This window comes from Cyclopterus lumpus, chromosome 17, assembly GCF_009769545.1.
Source record: "Cyclopterus lumpus isolate fCycLum1 chromosome 17, fCycLum1.pri, whole genome shotgun sequence".
Taxonomy (NCBI): domain Eukaryota; kingdom Metazoa; phylum Chordata; class Actinopteri; order Perciformes; family Cyclopteridae; genus Cyclopterus; species Cyclopterus lumpus.
Genome location: NC_046982.1, coordinates 8567972 through 8589906, shown reverse-complemented (window position 1 = coordinate 8589906; position 21935 = coordinate 8567972). Strand labels below are relative to the sequence as shown.

The following is a 21935-nucleotide window of genomic DNA, read 5'->3' as shown; positions in this document are numbered from 1 at the left end:
GATTCAAGCTAATCTCCTGCCTCCGTATCAGTGAAAACCAAACAGAGTAACTGCCACCGTTTGTACGTTTTGGGGATGAGACGATGAGAAGTATGAAGACTGGGGTGGACCGCATCAGTGAGCTCAGACCACCTCCTTCTCAGGACCAAGCTAAACAAATTCTCTGGGCTGTCCTGTCTATCGGGGCACTTTAACCTAGACGGAGAACTTTAATTCAACTGAAGCCATGATCTAACATCACCCACAGTACAGCAGGGAATGGGTGTTATGTGAAGGGTAGTTGCTGAAAAAGAGATTCAACACCACTGCGGCGTCTGCGGTGACTGGAGCAAAGACAGAGCCATGGGAAGGCCAATGTTGGGAGTCCCTCTGATCCTGTTTACTGTGATGCTGATGGGCACTGTGGCCAAAAATGTAAGATGTTTTCTTTTTTTTCCGATTTGATGTAGGTAACAGCACCGACTGCCATCTGGATAGGTATTGAAATGCAAACACAGTTTTCAGTTGTGCTTTTATGTCATGCTGAACACACTGGGGACACAGTCTTACTTCGGTAAACCTTTATTAGTGAGCTTTGTTCAAGACAAACCGAGCAGTATCTTTACCACTCAGCTTTTATCCTAACTGTTTCAACTTGCCTTTTTAAGCTACGCATTACACATGTTATGCTTTTTAGATTAATGTTGTTTAGTATTAGTTTACCACGCGAAAAGTCCCTGTTTATAGAAGACACAGCGTGTTCCTTGTGTGTTTCCTGTTGTGTACAATGTGAGCGCTATCGCTACACAACCTTAACTTCCATATACAAGGCTGGGATCTGTTAGTAACTATAGTGCCTGTGCTTAACTTCAAACATCTCTTATTCTGAAGAGATGCAGGTTTTTTTTTGCGGTCTGTTTGCACATTTACTTCATTGTGTACAGTACTTACTTCACTGCGCTATGTTGGTGGGCCTTTTTATGGAAGGTCACGGAAAAAGGGACAGGATATGGAAGAGGGGAAATAAGCAAAACAGGCCTCCAGCGCGAGAAAAGTTAGCAGAGACATTTATTTTGTTGTATTTTATTACTCTAGCTCCACATTAGCTTCACTGAACCTTTTCCTCTGCTGATAAGCAGAAATGTTTACAGCCTTTCAATTCCTCTGTAAGGAGGTGCAAGCCTTAGGAGAATTATGAACGTTTTGGCAAATTGCCTCCAGGAATCCTTCCCAAATCCTCCTAAAGTAAACTCTCTTCACTGTGCAAAATAACAAATAACACATTCTCAATATACACAATGTTTGTCAAAGTTACAGTTGATAGTGCAAGACTTTGGACCACTCCAATCAGCAGGCAGCCTTGAGGTTCTCTAGCATCGTGGTTACAAAGCTGTGGGGTTGACCCTGCTGTGGGATACAGAGACGTTAATATGGGAATATGGTTAAGGCTTGATATAAATTAAATTGTTTTTCAGTGAAGCATGGTTTTCTTCCAAAAAGGGGTATGACCGTAAATATTTGGGAACCACTGCTTTCTATGTGGATATAACATCAAATTAATTGGTAATCTACACAATACACATTGAACACAATTTATTTTTCAGTGTGTGTGCAATGGAAAATCAAGGTGCCACTGTGAAGGAGTGAAAGGCAGCAGGGTGAGTGCATCATCTATTGTCTGTGTAACACACTCATAAAATGCATTAATGCTGGGGTTTACCATTATTGCTTGATGTGACTATATTATCTCGTCTGAGTGACGTTTTTTTACTGTGCATTTCCTACTGACATGTCAAAATGTCTTCTGTGAAAAAGACCTGTAGTTGTCATTACTAGCACTTAGATACTATGATTGGTTTATCATCTCTAAAGCAGATCTCCCTCTCCTCTGCATTACAAACACCACACTGCAGGTGCAGCCACCCAGTGCTACAGCAGACAGATCAGGTGCAGAGTCTTGATAAATCTTAGTTGAAAAAGCAAAAAAGGATTTTAGTCTGTTAGTAATCTTTATAATTATTCAAACCTTTTCAAGAGAGACCAGCTGTTTCTTTTTAAATCAACTTGCACTGAGATACGAGCAGAGATACATCTGTATATTGGAAATTCATGGCAAAGAAAATAAAAAAAATAAATGTGTCTTTTTGCATGTGTCCAGCTCAACAACTCATGCACTGCAATACTTAAAGATTTAAGTATGTCATATTTACTAAATGAGTTAATTGACCTTCAATTGGGATTGTTTTCATTTTCACTTTGTTAAAAATCACCACTGTCAAAAGCATTTTAAGGTCTTTTATTACAGGAAAAACAATTCCAACTATATTATTAGTGTTACTAATTAGTAATTAGTAATAATACTAATTACTAAAACTAATAATATTAATTACTAATTACTAATTACTAATAATACTAATTATTAAAACTAATAATACTAATATTTGTTACTTGTTTCCAGTAGAAATATTTGTAAATTTAGGAGTAAAAAAGCTTATAATTTCGTCAATGGTCAGCTGAAAAACACAGAAACTTGTGATTTCTCTCTCTCTGTGTGTGTGTCTCTCTCTCTCACACACACACACACATATACTCACAGGGAGACAAAGGTTTTCCAGGAGTTGCAGGTCCCCCAGGGTCAGGGGGCCGTTCTGGATCAGATGGTCATCCTGGGCCTTATGGACCAAAGGTAGAACTTCAGTCTGTCTCTTCTCCTTCTGTATATTCTGTATATCTTCCAATCCAATGCTTTTGTCAGAGGGCAACCTTGACTCAAACTGCGTATTGACTGTGTTGAATTACATTTTCTCCTTGTGAACACGGACATCACTTTTAGTTGTGCTTGTACTTCATCTTACCAGATCACTCAAATTAATGATAGGATTCTGTCTTTGACAGGGCAGCACTGGGCCTGATGGACTGGAGGGGCAAAAAGGCGATTCGGTAAAATAACTGTAATTCAAGCTTGTGTCTTTTGAGGTTTATATTTGATCTGGTGTCAGTGTGTGAATATTGAGTGATGTTTTTTTTTTTTTTTAAAAGCTTGTGTGGGTTCCCACTATCATGGGGAACCTGCAAAAGTTTTGAAATGGTGTCCATATAAGTGTGTGGGAACCCTGATATGTGTACAGACAAAGTACAAGCATAGTGGCAGACAAGGTATCCACTCTGCAGCTCCTGTGTGTCTTTTATAACGTATACTGGTTGTGTTACTGTCATTGCAGGGACCTGAGGGCAAAGAAGGAGTTGATGGGTCTCATGGTTTACCGGTGAGGTACCTTACATCTGGTTCACTCTGTTCATCATTGGATTTATGTATTGTGTGAGTACATGTTCCTGCATATGTTTAGAGATGCTTGTTACTAAAAGTTCTGCTGCTTATGCTCTTACAGGGTATCCCAGGTTTACAAGGGCCTCCAGGACTCCCAGGGGCCCCCGGCTGCAATGGAACTGATGTGAGAAAATATTTCATACGGTAGCATGTCTTCCATGTGATAGCTTCAGCTAATTTGTGAGCTGCTCGCATCGCGGAGCTTTGAGGAGAGGGCTTTTTTAATCGTTTAATTCTTACACAAACATGAACCAGTTTTTGCATACTTTGAACACATTATACTTTTAGGGAGAAGAGGGGCCTCCTGGGTTTCCCGGCATCCATGGCCTTGATGGAAGTGCAGTAAGTTATTTATGTTATGATTAAATTATGTTGTAATGTTTTGATTTGTTACTCCGCTTAACAACTTCTGTATCTTTTTTAGTTTTGTACTTAAAATGAACCATCAAGGAATTTGTGAACTGTTTGAAATTTCCCTCAGCTATGTCTTTCCTTTACAGGGTCCACCTGGTCTGCCTGGACCTAAGGTAATAAAATGTATGCTGTGCCACCCACGGTCAGCTATTTAGTTCTTTTTTGTATTCGGGAAGAGTGGAAGTGCAGAATCGCTCAGCAATTACTGCCTTTCAAGAAGTTTATTAGCAGGATCCTGATGCACCAAGAAAAACTCTGCCTCCCCAAGCTCCCGGAGCTCATTTTATCCCTCGTCCATGTGAGACCAATAACTTGTTTAAAGCTTTTTCTTTGTTTTGTTCCTTCTATCAAGTCCATCCTTCCACTTTTATGAACAACACATGTCTTCATTCTCAAATCAAATTTTGCGGACAAATTCGTTTCTTATAGTGTTACTAGAGTATGCATTATAGACCTGCCGCATCAGAAAGTGCGTTTTTCTTGTGAGCATTATGATCCATAAATAAGATGTAATTTTACAGTATACTGTATGTTGAATTTGATTTGTACACTATGAACTGGGTCAAACGCGCTTTTAATTTCACCCATAGCATCACAAATAGTACTGTAGCGTAACTACTGTTGTACTCCTGACAAAATAAACCCTTCTGGGAAGAAAGTGTTCACAGAGACCTCCTTGACCGTATGCAGGATGAGGCAGAGTGTATTGAGACGTTCACCGACAACGTGATCGCATCTCATGTCAGGCTCATTCGTAGCGTTGTTGTCATGTCTGTGTCATGGCCTTGTGGTCTGTGTCAATAGCCCAACTGGGAACTACAACATGCAACTATGAAGGATTATTACATATTCCACAGAGTATTACTACATACCTGTAATCATCAAGGATTGTAACACCACATTCAGGAGTTTTAACAACAAAATATATATTTTTTATTTCACAGGGTGAATCTCAGGCTTTAGAGAATGCAATACCAGGGCCACCCGGGTCACCAGGGAGGGACGGAGAGCCGGTAACGATTTTAAATTACATTAATTAGAGTTCTGTTTTTATAATATTTTCCATCACAATTACAGACATTTCCCACTAATTAGAGATACAAAAAGTGGTATTAGATTGGATTTTCATTCTTCTTTATTCATGTGTATTTCAGGGAAATCCAGGTTTCCGTGGAGAGCATGGACTACCGGGGGACACTGGACCAAGGGGCTCTGTTGTGAGTAAAGTTTTTTGGGTTGCCTTGTAAATCTGGAAAATGTATTATATGATGTTTGGCATAACGGCATTCTTTATGAACAGGGGTTTCCTGGTCGTTCTGGATCCTCAGGATCAAAGGTAATGCTAAAAATGGATGAATACTTGAGATATGTATGTTCGTGTTTGACAGCTTATACCTATGATAATGAGTATGAGTATTTATTGGGTGTCGCAGAGGAAAACCGCTTTGTTTTTTTTGTTTGTTTTGTCTTCATTTATCACGGTAAGAAGTGTTCACACTACCCGGGGAAGAAACATTTCATATCTGTTGTTTTAGTGATTACGGCTGTTTGGCCACAGTGGCAGAGCAGTGGTCTGGAATGTAGTGGGAACAATGTGATACGACTCTTTTCACACAGTGAACCAAGCTGAGAGAAAGATTTGAGTTTCTGAGATAGACTGGGAGAACAGGTTATTTATATAAACAAGTTACAAGTGCTTTCCTACCCTACAGGGTCAAGAAGGCACAGGCGGTATCCCAGGACCTCGTGGACCACAGGTAATTGTATTATTAGAAACACTGTTACAGTATCGAGGGTTCATTCACTTAAAGAGGAGACTTATTTACCTCTGACCATTTCCATAAAATGATAACATTGATATGATAACATTCTCTGTGTGCATTATATCTATATATTTAAGGATGATCTCAATTTGTTTAATATAGGGGAGATCAGGACCACGAGGCCCACCGGGGCCACCGGGTCGAATCAAGGAGTTTTTCACAGGGAGTCTCGTGTTGAAGGTACAGTGTAAGACTCAAGGTCAAATCCGCAGCGTTTATATATTATACACATTTTTTTTCAATATGGTGTTGCAGTAACCTTGCACTGTCCTGAAGGTGTCTAGGAAGTCCATTTGAGACATAGCCAGTGCACTAAGCCTAATGGTGTCACAGTTCACAAGCTGGAACAGTTTCTACATTTTGCAGACTTTTAAACTCAGCCTCCATTTAGTCAAGGTTCACAATACTGGCAAGAAGTTATAGGGAGGAAACGAAAAGATCTAATAGGGAGTCTGCTGACATGGTGACCAGGTAGGTGGAAGAGAAAAAGCTCCAGTGTGTCCAAAATGGAAAGACTCATTCTCTCATCTCGCTCAATAATGTTTTCATTAGTATATCTCGGTCAATTCTGGATCAAAATGTTGGGCAACTGATGTCTTTGCAACTAATGAACCATAACTTGAGGTTTATGTCTTATTCAGGGTCTAAAAGGAGGCAAAGGAGACATAGGAATAAAAGGATGCAAGGGTACAACAGTAAGTTTATACTTTGCACGTTTTTAAATAATGCCATTTTTGATCTATGATTTTTTTAGATTTTCAAAGATCCGCCCCAATGATTGTTCTCCCTTGGTGGTGGTGTGTATTTATCTCGTGGATCCCTGACCTCCTTTCAAACTGCTCTCAGGGGGACCCAGGTTATGGCTATGACACCAAAGGAGCAAAGGGAGACAAAGGTCTGGAGGGTCCAGAAGTAAGATACTATTTATTTCATTCCAATTCACATTTAGGCCCTTTATGATTGTGCAGACATATGAAATGTAGTGGTGTCTCAAAACAGATATTTGCTTTGTTATTCGACTATTGCACCATATCTTCCTCCCTGAAGATGAGATGATTCACCGCATCTCTTTGCATTGAAGGGCCACCAGTACCACTTTGGGAATAGCCTAAGAAAAAGGAGGACCAGCAGAGGGCAGTAATGCAGCATTAAACTCAATGTGATTAGCCACATTGCGACACAAGGAAAGGGAAGATATGAACACAAATGAAACCAGAACCTTAGTTATTGTTCCTCTGTTAGTTCAATATATTAATGAGCATCACTTGGAGGATAGACAGTTGTGTAGGGAGGCCCTCAGATTACTGCAGGGTTTTACCAATCGGGTGTGGATTTACGTGAATATATATTATATTATATATATATAATATAATATAATATATATATATATATATATTATATTATATTATATATATATTTTATATATATATATATATATATATATATATATATATATATATATATATTATTTGTGGAGGTTGGAGAATTAATTTAGGAGTATCATAGCCTGAGGAAAGGAGCTGTTCTGAAATCTGGTGTTACAACAGCTATAGGTTTGTAATGCTTGCCAGATGGCAGCCGGGTGAACAAGCTGTTGTTGAGGTGGGAATTGACTTTTATATCCTTTGGGCTCTTTGCAGGTTATGTTGAATCTTGCATGCCAGCTGGATATTCACGAAGTCACAAGATCACTCGAGAGTCGCGGACACCTCTTTGGTGTTTCAGGTCCCCAATATCACTGATGCTCAGAAGTTAGGTGCCAATTAAGTGCTGAGTTTGAATCCCCCGCTGTAGATCCCTCCTGTTCGGGGCCATGCACTTCCCATGCTGGTCTGTAATGTTTGCAGGATGCTTCCTACGTGAAGAACGTGGCCTTGACCTCTTAAGTTTCCATAGGAAATACAGAGGTTTATGAGCTTTCTTTACCAGGATGCTGATTCCCAGGAACTTAAACTGTGCACTTGCTAGTAGGTTTTTCTCTGAGCACCATGCAAGATTATTGATTCCATTGTTTGTAAACCCACCGATGACAGTAGTATCGTTTGCCTCAACCATTTCATCCTCATTTTGTTAAAAATATATCTTCAGTCTAAGGTTACAGTACAGTTTTACTGTTATGAAACAAGGGAAAGGATTGAACTATTGGGACAAAAGAGAGAAGGGTGCAGCTTGGCCATGCGCTGCAAATATATTGTTTCATTTAGCATGAAGACGACAAGGACATCTCAGTGGCAGATTCAAAACAAACAAACCAAAATATTAAATGATTGTATTTATTATAGGAGAGTGCTAATCACATCGTTCCATATGTAATGGAGGAGGGGCCACCCTTCAATCCAACCTGTTGATTGCTTTCATGATTACTGCCATGTGATGCCAACCAAAACAACACTTTTGACAATGCAATGAATTAAAGGACGTCTGAGGCCCTTTGTAAACTATTTCTTTATAGAAAGCCGAATCTGCCAATTCCTCACCGCTGTCCTTAATTGTCCTTCCAGGGAAAGTCAGGGAAGGATGGCGATCCTGGACGATCATCTAGGGTACTGTTCTACGATCATATGAATGTGTATGTGCAGAGTCAATATGTCATTATTTGTTTGGCTTTTGAATACAATATAGTTTTCTTTAGGGATGGCCTGGCCCCAGAGGTGATCCAGGATATGCGGGGACACCAGGAGTGACGGTCAGTGATCTGTTTGTGCCAGAAACAAGCTTTTAATGGGTTGGTATGCTTTGTATCATCATCCTTTGATTGTATACTCCAATATTTAGGGTGAAAAGGGAGATAGAGGTACCCCTGGTCCACCTGGAGATGTGAGTTTATTCTGATCATTTTCTGATGAGTACACTTGCACTTTTTTGGTATTTTAAAGCCAGTTTCTAATGCTATTTGTTCAATAAATTAATATTCAGTAAAAGTGTGTTCTACAGCATATGTAAATCCCACTATTCTTAATGATTCATCATGATTTTACCACATGCCCCCTGTGGTTTTGTTTATAGATATTTGGCCCTGTGACTGCGCCACTCAAAGGGTACCGCGGAGATCTTGGTTTTCCAGGCTCACCTGGGCTCACCGGACGTCAAGGTAGATGAACATAAAGCTGTGTAATAATAAGCCTATTAAGATGACCAGTACAGCGAAGGCTAAAGTCAGTGTCTGCCATGATTGAGTTGCTAAAGCAGTGTCGGTGACTCTAAAAATACATGTTTGCTTTCAGCAGACTTGCATATACAGAAATAACACAAGTTACCATGCTTTTCTCAGGTGTTGAAGGATTCCCTGGACCTGATGGACCTCCAGGTATGTAGCAAAGAGGCTATTCTCATCCTATCTCTCTATCACTGTGTACTGTATTTAAAATGTATTTTGGTTTCCCTAAATATGTTGCTTACAGTCTCTCACTTTACAATACACAGGCCAGTCATCTGGGATTTATGTGCCAGGCCCTAGTGGTCCCAATGGGTTTCCAGGCCACAAAGGGGACCCTGGGGAGCCGGGGGATATTTATCCAGGACTCCCAGGTCGAGATGGGGATGATGGGGATCAAGGGCCTGCTGGGGATCAAGGCCCACCTGGACCTCCTGAAGACAGAAGTATGTGTACATGTTTTCCTTTTAAGAAGTTATTTAATCTAAAATACTATTACTTATACTACCACCGATAATACTACTTCTGGTATTTCTCCCACTTTCAGTAATAACCGGTATTATTTCAAATATCTTGAATAACTCAACACACTTCTTGCATGAGTGATAGTACTGTATAGTTGTCTGTTAAGTAACACTTACATGTTTTAAATCTTCTTTTCTAAAGACTTCCACGCTGTGACTGTAAGCTTGGGCAGTTACTCCACAAAAATGTCAACGTGAGATCATTTGACATCTTTTCAGAGCTCACCTGTTTTTTTTCTTTGTTCTGTGACATGAAGATAAAACGTCTGCAGTTATTTGTACAGTAATCCACAAAAACATTACCTTCATTTAATAGAAAAAAGGGTCAGGCTTTGTGTTTAAGAGCCAACAATTATTTGACTACATGGTGGAAAATGTTCCAGGTTGGATTCAAATTCCATTCAAATTGAAACTGTTGCATTTACGGTGTATGGCTGGCACGTTATTGATCAGTCAGCCATTGATGAGTTGATACTTTTGAATTATGAATTATCAACAAAAATGCACCTTTTTGGAATAAGTGTGGCAATTCTGGGACATCATAACTAGTAGACTGATGGTGTTGTTGATGTTTGCTTGTAGCTAACAGGATTACGAAAGGTCTCCAAGGAATGAAGGGAACACGAGGTATGCCTGGACCGATGGGATATGATGGGCCGTATGGAATGAAAGGTGGGAAACTAAGTATCAATATGAAATTGTTACTATTTAATGTGTTACATGTCTTCTAACTTGTTAATGCCCCCTTGTTAATAGACTCTGCTGACTATTATGTGCAGTTGTTGCTGCATAGCAGTTCATGCACCGCTTTAATGGACTGGAGAAGAAAAAACTTTATGAAAACATAATAGGAATATCCTATGAATATGAATGTGACTCCTAAAAAATATTCCCATGGTTATTCTTTGTTCAGGAGTGAAGGGGGAGACCTGTTATGAGTGTATCGGATCAGGATTCTCTGGGCCACCGGGTCCACGAGGCCAACCTGGCATCCCTGGTAAAAACATTCACTGCAGGAAAACACACATCTTCTACCAAATCCGTCCTTCTTCTACGTTCAAATGCATTTCAATATTTTACTGGAAATACTGGAGAGTATGAAATGTTAAAAATAAAAACTTTCTATATCTTTTTGTGGCTCAGGATATAATCAAGGACCAGGTGCTAAAGGTGACCCAGGCTTCCCAGGAGCTAGTGGCTTACCTGGAAGACCAGTAAGAAAGCATGTCTTTAAAAATGTGCATTGGAAACCAGACGCAGACGGGTTACTGTGAGGCAAAGTATCATGGGAGAAAAGTAAAATAAATATATGAAAGGACCCTAATTGAAAACTATATATATATATATATATATATATATATATATATATATATATATATATATATATATATATATACACTTGATTACCATAAGCAAATGTTTAAAACAGCATTTGTAGGAAGGATTCTGTCCTAAGCTTTTTAATCCATATAAGCAGTTGAAAATTGTAACTGTGAACCATCATAAGCAGTTTCCACCAGTTTGTTGTTTTATGTGTTTGTTTGGAACAAACATGGGTAAGAAATATTTCTTTTCTGAAGGGTCCTATTGGTCAAATGGGATTTCAAGGCCCTCCAGGACAAAAGGGAGACTCATATTCCTACAACACTCCTGGGATAAAGGGAGAGGAAGGATACCCGGGACAGCCTGGCAGGCCTGGTGCAGATGCCCTCCCTGGGTTTCCTGGACTACCAGGTCGCAAAGGCGACCAAGGGCCTCCAGGGGATTCGGTGAGAAGGACTTGACAGACTTGAGCTTAACGTGCCATTTATTTTGTTATTTGGTATGTTTCAAAGTTCTTAAATGATCAGCCGTGTGCAAGAGCCAATCCAAAATAATATGTAATTTAAGTAATTGTTGGAATAAGTTCTCCATCTACTCTTTAGTATCCCTTCCCTGGTGCAGAGGGAGACCGTGGTTACTCAGGGCCACCCGGGCCTTTAGGTAGACCGGGACCAGTTGGCTACCCTGGGCTTGTGGGATTTGGGCCTGCTGGACTTCCAGGAAGTACGGGAGATGTTGGGGTGCCTGGCCTGCCAGGGCAACCTGGGATTCCAGGTAAAGCAGCACATTGACAAATATTTAATTTGACAGACATGTATACATAAACACACAATTAGATAGAATCCTTTCTTCTCTCACTCCTTCGCTGGTAGGCCAGAAAGGTGAACCTAGCCACACCCACACCCACACCAATGGACTCCCTGGACCACCTGGATTTAAAGGTCTGCCTGGTTCACATGGAAGCCCAGGTAAGCATGGCTGTGTGACTGAAGGATTGATTAACGGATGGATATAGAAATGTAAGGATGAATGGGTAGATGGTCTTTACGTTACCAAACAATAGATGATGAAAGCGTGTCTCATACTTACCAACGAACGTGCAGGTAATCACGGAGCACCAGGTACCCCAGGATTACCAGGTTTCCTAGGACAGAAAGGAGAAAGTGGTGAGGTTACATTTCCTGGAAGGCTGGGATTCCCAGGACAGAAAGGTAATCCATGCGCTTTAAAGCTCAAGCCAAAAAAAAACACGCAGTCAACAAATTCAAGATTCTTAGAGCACACAATGTATTAACAGTAATATAATTGTATTTCTTTGATACCTCCTTAAGAGACTGGCAAACAACTAAAAGTATGATTAATGTATCTTTCATGTTTCTGTAACTGTGTGTGTGTGTGTGCGTGTGTGTGTGTGTGTGTGCGTGTGTGTGTGTTGTTCAGGCGACAAGGGGCAAACAGGTCTCCCAGGCTTTCCTGGGAGGGGCGTGCCTGGTCAGCCAGGTTCACAAGGCCTTCCTGGTCCTTCAGGACTGAAGGTCAGAGGCGCAAAGTATATATGTCATATTTATAATCTAATATATAGTAGTATACACCTGCATTTAATATATATATATAGTACAGCAATGGCCATTTATGTGAAAGCAAAGTAAACGGTAGAACTAAAGGTATACTGTTTTAACACCTGATTCCATGCAGATGAAAAACAGGAGATAAGTTATGTCAAAATACCACTCTCTTTAATGAAGTGAATAGGAAGTCTGTAGTCGTATAGCTTAGAGAATTGGTGAACAATTAGCCTGGCTCTGTCCAAAGGCTCCAATATGACTACCAGTATGATGTGTATTATGTTACCGGTAGTGTTTGTGCTAAGCTAACTGACTCCTGGCTTTAGCTTAATTTATATTATACGGACATGAGAGTGGTAAGTGTTAGAGACTGTTAAGTATTATGTCTGTTATGGTAGTTTGGTCAGTTTGGTTTAAAAAAAAAAAAAGTGTCATGACTTTATTGGATGAACCTTATATTTTGTAATGCAGAATAAAATCTTCACTAAAGACCCACCTTTTGTAAGGAAGTAACCGTTTTGCAGGACATCCAAGACGTTCTGTAGTTTTTCATTGAGTTATCAAAATTGATTTTGTGTTGGACTTTGCTGTCATAAATTATGTATAGAGTATAATACATGTTCACCCCTGTTAAGGACTCTTCAAGAGGAACAGACATCTGTTTCAGTACCACAGACATCTGACTTCTATGCAGATATTAATTTCTCTTGAAATGTGTCAATATGAATAAATAAATACTATGCTGTATTTTTGTGATCATCAGGGTGAGGGTGGGCCTGGATATCGTGGTATCCCAGGACCCCCTGGGCCTCCTGGAGAAGATGGAGCTCAGGGGCCTGTAGGAGATCCAGGGATCCTTGGTCTACCTGGGAACCCAGGAGTACATGGAAATCCTGGTTTTCCAGGAGAAAAGGGTACAGTACTCATAAATCAGATATAAAACTGCAGCCTGCAGACATATATACTTGTTTGGTTCAAACCCAGACACATGTGCATTCATGCATACATATTAATACAAACACATCTATGAACTACTTTATTCTATGTTACTTACAGGAAATAAAGGTGCTGTAGGTCCCCTAGGACTACCTGGAAATAAAGAGTCATGTAAAGGTGATTTTCCTGGTCCAAGGGGACCACAAGGACCAGATGGGTATTCAGGAGATCCAGGTCAGTGCATATTGAAGTAATGTGATGATCTTATCTGACAACTCCAGAGGGACAATGAACGCTGAAGGTGAAAGATAAAAAAGGACGAAATTTGGAATTATCTTCCCCATAATTCAAACTGTCCAACTAATTTAGACGGTTTCTTCCTATTTAGAATACAGACTTTTCCACCATCTCCTTACCTCCACATTTTCCTCAGCTTCCCACCTATATTTTACTCTGTCTCTCTGTCTTGCCTCGTCCAGGACCCAATGGCTCCCCCGGTGAGAAGGGGAACCCAGGTTTGCCAGGGTTTGGTCGTCCTGGCGTCCACGGTGAACCTGGTGTTCTTGGGCCATCAGTGCCCGGTTCACGTGGGCTGACAGGACAAAAAGGGATTCAGGGACAACATGGCCTGCCCGGTCAACCAGGTAGGGCATCGTTTCTCTGACAGGCTAAAACACTCTTTTTGAGATATTTAATTGTTTAAATACATGATTATGTATCACCAAACATTATCTCCATTATATTGTAGAATATTCTATGTATTTGTAGACTTAAAGCTTGCTTTCACTTGCGTTTCCTCAGGACTGAGTGGAGACCCTGGACCAGATGGGTTCCCAGGATATGGACCAGATGGGTTGCCTGGAATTACAGGATCACCAGGCCAAATAGGTAAAGCACAAATGCAAACATACACACAACTTCACATACAAATAGATCACTCTACCATATATCAACTACACACTTTAACATGTAAGTCTTGCGTGTGTGAAACAATGGTTGGTGATTCATTGTAGTTGTATATGTGATGTTATGATGTTATGATGGAGTCAATGCCCCCATGACCATTTACAGGTGCCCCCGGCCCAGATGGAGCCAGTGGTTCCTGGGGTCCACCAGGTATGAATGGCGACCCAGGTCCCAGAGGTCCTCCAGGCCTTCTGTCACCACAACCAATACATGTGTTTGGGCCCCCGGGAGAACCTGGCAATCCAGGTAAGCTTTAGTAAACTCTTCTCGTAAAAATATCATTCCACAAACGCTTATATTGTTTTACAAAATATTACTCCTCAGAGATTGTTTTTTAACTTTTGAATTACATTTTGCATTGCATATGAAGTCATGAATACAGTCTTTGTCAGTCTTACTGTTATACTGTTTAGTATAGCCTTTAAGGTGGTTAAAATATTCTAACTATATCTGTAATTTGTCAGGTTACCCTGGCCTATCCGGTGCCAGTGGAGATACTGGAAGTAATGGACCAAAAGGGCAGAGAGGGATAGATGGAGCTCCAGGCGGTCCTGGACAAACAGGTTTGAATTTAGTTTCCCATTTGTAACGATACAATTGTCAGTATTTTGGTTCACCAAACGATCAGGTTTTGAAACTGAATTTGTGCTGTGTGGCTTTTCCTGTCCAGGTCCCCCTGGTGATCCAGGTGTTGATGGTCTAGTTGCCTCAGAAGGAAGTCGAGGATCTGGTGGAGCTCCAGGAGACCCTGGGGTCAAAGGGCATCCAGGTAAGTCCGAAACTTTAGTTTTGGGCAATACACAGATTGCTTTCATAAAAATGTTCTAACCGCACAAATGAAGGTATACTAATACCACTAAATAGCTCTACATTTGCATATTCAGATTAACGTTAAAGATCAACAAAATAGATTATTTTATAATAATCATGCAGTACTGTACTGCAGCTGTAGATATCAAGGTCTCTTTCAGTGGATCATATCAAAAATATATTTTGGGTTTAACCCTCACAGGCCTAAAGGGAATAAAAGGAGATCAAGGAATCTCTGGAGGGCCAGGTCCAGATGGTGCACCAGGTCGAACCGGTAACAAAGGCATTAACGGAGAGCCAAATTACAATGGATATGGATGGCCTGGAACAGTAGGACAAAAGGTATGAATAACTGTAGAGTCTTTGTAGGGTACAATGTCGTGCAATAAGAAAATAATGATGACGCCTCTCTATACTCCTCTTTGTCGTTCTTCCTGTCCTCAGGGTGAACCAGGATCGACCAATACTCATGTGATGAAGGGTCAGAAAGGGGAACGTGGTTCTTTTGGACCTCTAGGTTTACCAGGAAACCATGGAACCAAAGGAAACCCAGGGCCTGATGGACAAAATGGTTACTACTGGTCATGAAAATAAGGCAGTTTATGATTTTCTTATGTTTTGCTCATAATCAGTTAACCTCTCCCCCCTCTTGTGACCCCTGCTATTCCAGGTCCATCTGGCTATCAAGGGCCTAAAGGTTCAGGTGGACCTTCAGGAAACCAAGGACAGAGAGGACCCAATGGACCTGCAGGTAAAGTGTCCTTTTAAGTATACTTGATTTTAAATATTATACGAAAGAAGAAACCCTTACATTTTACTAAATCAAGGAACAACACATTCTTAAAATGCTGCCTACAGTCTAATCCTTAGTCTCGTCATTTTTAAAAGGAAAGAAACTTGTATTGGTATTGTTCAATGTTCTACTTTCATTAAAGTTTGACCTCAGCCTTTATCCTTTTCTGTCTGCCTCAGGGGACCCAGGCCTGCCGGGTGTCAGTAGTTATCCAGGTCCTAGAGGCAATCAGGGCCGGGATGGAATCCCTGGACCACCGGGGCAGAAGGGAGACACTAGTAAGGGGAATCCTGTATGAAAAGCTGTGTCTACATGTCTACTGCCAAAACTCACCTATTCGTCCATCTCCCCCCTGTAGACATTATAGGAGGGGCACCTGGTAGGCATGGGGGCACAGGTCAACAAGGTGAGTCTCAGGTAAATGACATCATCCTTTTCAAGTCATATATTTTTCTACTTAGCGTGACAGTGGTCTGGGTTTACACTCCACGTGCTGGATGTCGAATAATGAGATTTGTTCAACATATCACATAATATTGTGTAGTCTCATTATTATTAAATACACTACGTAAAAATGCACTTTGTTAATGTGTTCATATGTTTGATACCAATCAATAAATGAGATTGCAGAGTTACCTGTGTACCTGTTGTGTTAAATGCCAAATACCCATGTTTAACACATGCTCATCCCTATTTGCATCATTAGGGTTTAGACCCCCCAAAAAATATACACTTGTGATCTTAAACCTTAAATCTTTCCAAACATGTTGTTAATTGAAATAGAGACCAACCCAAAAACCTACATTCTTCATTGCTGACTAGTACTGTTGTTTACATTAGTGCACATCTGTGTATCTCGACACTGTAGGTCCTCCCGGAAACCCTGGTCCCCCTGGCTTGACTCTTATAGGGAGTCCTGGACCAATAGGAGACAGAGGATTTCCAGGTTCAACTGGGGTCTCTGGTCTGAAGGGAGTACCAGGAAGGGAAGGGGCTTGTGTTCCTGGGTCAAAAGGAGACCACGGTCATCCTGGCAATCCTGGTGGCCCAGGTGAGGATGTACTTTTTTCTTCTGAAAGTGACACAAAATTAGGACACATGAGGTTATTATGCATGATAGAACATTTCTTAGTAAGTGGGAAGTAACCTGATATTCTGGGGTAGCCATTTTATGTACAAACCTAATACTTTTAAAAATGTCCCCAAAAAAGTCCAAAATGTATTTTGACATATGTGTTCCTTGTTTTCTTTTCTTGGTTCTTAGTCGTCACATCTGTACGTTTATGATAATTAAATGACTCTCTCCTCCCTCCTATATATTTAGGCTATCGCGGTTTACCTGGCCTTCCAGGTCCCACACTACCGGGCTTAAAAGGAGACAGAGGGGACTCAGGTCTTACAGGAGCCCAAGGCTTTAGCGGACCCCGAGGAGATACAGGCCCTCAAGGACCACCGGTAAGTGAATAATTCTTGACAAATGCCTGGCAAAAAGTCTTCAAAGGAGAATTAAGATTCAAGCCCGATGTTCTGCATTCATATTTGTATTTAACAAATGAGGTGTGATTTTCTTTTCAAACAAACATTGAAAAATCCAGTTAAAAATACACAAACAAAAAATGACAGGATCTATTTAAAAGTGTGCCTTTTTCTTTCAACAGAATAACCAAGTTGAGATTACTTTTAAGGATCATCTGAAGCTAAGTCTTCCAAATCGTGCTGCGTTTCTCAAAGTCTAATCTTTGACCTTTCATTGTTTCATTTACCTCCCCAGGGTCCAATGGGCAGACCTGGAGGTGTGGGACCAAGAGGTGATTCTGGTCCTCCTGGAATCTATGGGCTTCCTGGTAATCTATCATTTCAATTATAGCCTAGAGATTAGGTGTTATCTTTGAATTCTTCCCCAGACGACAGCAGATCTGTCACCACAGAAGAGTAGCAACCGTCAATTGATATACACAACATAGAAAATATAAATGGGAAAGTGGACAGAGAAGAAGTGGACAGAGAAAAATACATTTATGAGGATTCATTTCACTTTTCTTCTGTGATAGCCAATAAAATGGAAATCTTTTTATGACTCGTGTGTTTTAGGAGTCAAGGGAGACCCTGGACACATCTCTGGCCCTCCTGGTCCACCTGGGATTAAAGGTTTTCCTGGACGACCTGGTGCGGCAAAACTTTCTCTTACTACTGTTCAAAATAACCTTGAATAATACAGAGCCTTGTGATTATTTTAGGATTTGCCGCAGATAACCCATCACCGTCAGATTACCTGTCTAGCACTTGATTACGATAACTGTTATCCCATCTGCAATTCTAGTTCAGCCCTTGCACACGGGCATTCTATATTTTGGGAAATAGCTTTCTAAATGCTCCTGTTGTGTCCATACAGGCGTAAAAGGTGAACCAGCATCTGTCAGGGCGACGTATGAACCAGGACCTCCTGGCTCACCTGGTCCCTCTGGCAACCGAGGAGCCCCAGGACACACTGGACCATCAGGACGATTAGGCCTACCAGGTCCAAAATAAGATTTAAGCTCAATCTATGCATTGATTTTTAAGATGTGCTAGTATTTCACCAAGGATACTGTCCTTAATTGTGTCAGTCCAAAACCATATAATTAACATATACATTGAAACTCAATGACATATAAATTGTAACATTTCATTGCTAAATTGCCTATTTTTCTATTGCTTGTTAAAGCTATATGATGCCACTTTCATGCCACGTCCATGAAGCTGGTTTTCTTTCTTTGTTGTGTTTCTCTGTTTATTTGTAAGGGACAAGAACAAAGACACCTTGACTTACAATTGCAGACACAGTGTTCACTGTACTGTACATGTGTATATGTCTGAAGCACATTTCCAACACCAGCCCCTCGTTGGGCATGTGAATCTTTCTGTACCAGGTCAGTCAGGCGTCAAAGGCAAGCGTGGTTCCAGCCCAGATGGCCATCCTGGATTTACTGGACACAAAGGAGACAAAGGAATAGCAGGACTGCCAGGTGTGTGCATGTGTGTGGGTTTAAAGGTGTGTTTTTGTACAGACTAGATGATATGTCATGATAATAACTATAGGAATTTGCTGTAATGCCAGTCTACAGTACATGTGACCACAACATTGAGAACAAATGAAATCCCCAAACAGAATCGCCCACATGTGGTCACTTGGTACTATTGTACAGTTCTTTGTTTGTTTTTTTAAATTAGTGTTTCCTCTGCAGGTTCAGAAGGCAGAACGGGAAACTCAGGCAACAAGGGTCAGCCGGGGTTGCCAGGCAAAGGTGGTCCAGGTTATGTTAACAGTTTCCTGATAGCCAGACACAGTCAAAGCATGAGTGTCCCTGACTGCCCTCTTGGCACCAGCCTCATCTACTCTGGTTACTCCTTCCTCTTCATCAACGGAAATGAGAGAGCTCATGGTCAGGACCTTGGTGAGAGCACGGAGCACCTTCCTTCCTGAACAGAAACCCTGTGCAGAGTCTGCGTCTTAAAAACTGTGTCTTTGCTGTTTGCTTGAGTCAATTTGTGACCCTGTCTCTCAGGCACCATGGGAAGCTGTCTCCCTCGTTTCACCACCATGCCCTTCCTGTTCTGTGACACGGAAAGTAACTGCCGCTATGCTTCTCGTAACGACTACTCCTACTGGTTGTCCACTGACACTCCAATGCCTACCAACATGGCTTCCATCACAGGGGATACACTGGCCTCCTACATCAGCAGGTGGGACAGGAGCATGCACACATATACACAGACTCATATATTACTGTGTATTGACGAAGCAAATACACAATACTGTACATGTTCTGTTCATTTGAAATATACATGTATATGTGTATTTATATATTTTTCATAAATCAATTACTTGTTGCAGTTTTAATATGGATCTCTGTATGCATGTGTGATTTAGGTGCTCAGTGTGTGAAACCACCTCCAATGTCATAGCCATCCACAGCCAGACAACTCTGATACCTGAATGTCCCCGAGACTGGGAATCAATATGGACTGGATACTCTTTTGTCATGGTAAAGAAGTCTCTGTTTTTTCAACCTGCATCTTCTCATTTGCTATTTTCCATGTAACTTGATCTTCATTCGTTCTAGCAAACGGGTGCTGGAGCAGAGGGCTCCTCCCAGCCGCTGGTTTCTCCTGGCTCTTGTCTGGAAAGTTTCCGCCAAGTGCCCTTCATCGAGTGTCATGGCAGAGGAACTTGCAACTACTACCCTGATTCCTATAGCTACTGGTTGGCCTCCCTAGACCCCGACAGCATGTTTAGGTAAACTATTCTCTTGTCTGTTAAATAAGTTGTGTATGCATGCCATAAGGGGATGACCCTCTTCCGCAGTTTATTTATTCACACGGTTGGGTGTTTCACAATGACACAAACTGCTGCTTTTTGAAGAGGAATTTCTTTAGCGTAGTTTGTTCTTGGTTCTGCATATCCTGTGATAATCACGATGCGCTAAAGAATCTAATTCCTCTCCTATCTTAGAAACAGCAGCCACATTTTGTGATTTGGTTACCATGTCACTTTAAACGAAGCAGCTGGAATCCAAAACCCTACGTATGATTCATAGTTACATTTCTAAGATTGGGCCTGTGTGTATATGTGTTTTGTTCTCTTCTATAGTAAACCTGTTCCTCACACGGTGAAGGGACCTTCTCTACAAAGTGTCATCAGCCGTTGTCGTGTCTGCAGGAAACCATGGCAACCAACAGATGACAAACGTGGGGACAATTTTTAAGATTCGGATGTCATTTGTCATGAAAATATGCTAAATGTAAAAAAAATAGAATCAGTAGTTTGTACTGTGTATATCTGTTTGTTACACTGGGGAAAGTAAAAAATCTGAGTTCACAAGTCTTAGCTGTGAATGAAATACGTGTCAATCACTTTAATTGCTCTGAAGCTCTGATGTGTATGTGTATAGTGTATGTTATAATGAATGACACATTTAGTGAGTCATTATATCTTATCAAGGCTGTAGTGTGCCTGGTTTAAACATGTTCTAGTAGTAGCAGTGATAAAGGTACTACTAGTAGTTGTATAGTAATACTAGCAGATATTTAGTTTGTCTTTGCTATGAAATGTGTTGTTTTCATTCTGTTTTACTTTAAAGGCTTGCACATACTTGACTTCATTTGTCAGTGACACATTTGGAAAACAGGTCGTCTGTGGTGTAGATAAGCCTAAATTCATGTATGCCTAAGGTGCCATGGCCATGTGACTAAAGGGGCCTTGTAAACAAACAAAAATGTTATGATTTCATGCAGGCGACAGCCAGGCAGTGAGAATTAATTATCTACACAGTGCTGATGTCGATGAATGACGTAAAAAGACATATGACACACATGTTCCTATGATACCTGGAGAGGCAGCACGTTGTAAAAGTGATGCTCTCGCTTTTGAATTGTTAGGTTGTTGTATTTTCACACGCGAATATGTGAGTCATTTGTGAGCTCACTCTAAAAGCATTTATTTCAGTTTCAGCATGTCAAATGGTCCATGCAAAGGATTAAAGCTTATGACTCATACAGCCTGCAACTTTCTCCAATCCATTTCTAAATGAACTGTCAGAAGGCTTCGGGACAAAAATAATGCACATTAAGATCTTGAGATACAGTATGTATACACTTGCCATCTTTCTTATTTTGGTTTGTCAATCGCAAAAAAATATAATACAAAACAAAGGTCAATAATTTCAATTTTAATAGTAAGTTAATCTGCCTGTTGATGTGTCTTCACATGTGACCAGTGGTTTGAAAGGAGCTGTAATCAAAAACAATGAAGCTAATTTGCGATCCAGAATTGCCTCATCCCTCCTCAACATCTCATTTCTCAATATTCTCTCAGACAAGTATCAGCAGAGTTATACGTCCCTGAGGAGCAGTCATTCACGCTCACTCATCCTTGTCTGTCACTGTGATCAATAGATGCAAACGCCACATACAGCTAAATGCAAAAAGGTAAAACAATGTCCTTAAACAACTCTGTTCAAAATGCTGTTGCTTTTTGGCACGAATATTCCAGCGTATCGATTGCGCAGTCAGAAATAACAAGCAGCCCGGTGTGCTTACGTAAGGGAGGCAGCTAACACAAGTCACAGTTGAAGAGGAGCTGAACCCTCTTAGGGGAATTAAAAAACCTGTGATGAAGTCACACTGACTAATCAAATTAATTTTTGACATTTTTGGAGCATAACCACAGCTCATTACTTCATCACTCAGATGTGCTGCAGTGGTGGAAACAGAGATGATCCTTCACGTGACTCTGACCTTCCCCACTGAAACCTTTAAAAACACAATTCTACTCGGCTGAC

General features: G+C 40.8%; 1 protein-coding gene across 1 annotated transcript; it reads left to right on the top strand.

The window, feature by feature from the left end:
• The first annotated feature begins 342 nt into the window (after positions 1-342).
• LOC117746315 (collagen alpha-1(IV) chain-like) lies at positions 343-20360 on the top strand. The gene is given in 51 exon segments (XM_034555372.1): positions 343-414; positions 1584-1637; positions 2576-2665; positions 2875-2919; positions 3201-3245; positions 3369-3431; positions 3596-3649; positions 3808-3834; positions 4876-4938; positions 5022-5057; positions 5434-5478; positions 5647-5724; positions 6186-6239; positions 6391-6456; positions 8046-8092; positions 8167-8230; positions 8320-8361; positions 8551-8635; positions 8816-8851; positions 8968-9144; positions 9805-9894; positions 10136-10219; positions 10366-10436; positions 10803-10991; positions 11148-11319; positions 11418-11513; positions 11649-11756; positions 11986-12080; positions 12874-13024; positions 13167-13280; positions 13526-13690; positions 13848-13934; positions 14118-14258; positions 14477-14575; positions 14683-14781; positions 15025-15164; positions 15267-15393; positions 15493-15573; positions 15795-15893; positions 15974-16021; positions 16484-16657; positions 16940-17070; positions 17387-17459; positions 17707-17781; positions 18008-18133; positions 18525-18620; positions 18840-19049; positions 19161-19338; positions 19526-19640; positions 19719-19891; positions 20246-20360. Coding segments are annotated over 51 exon segments (4965 nt in total).
• Positions 20361-21935: the final 1575 nt, after the last annotated feature.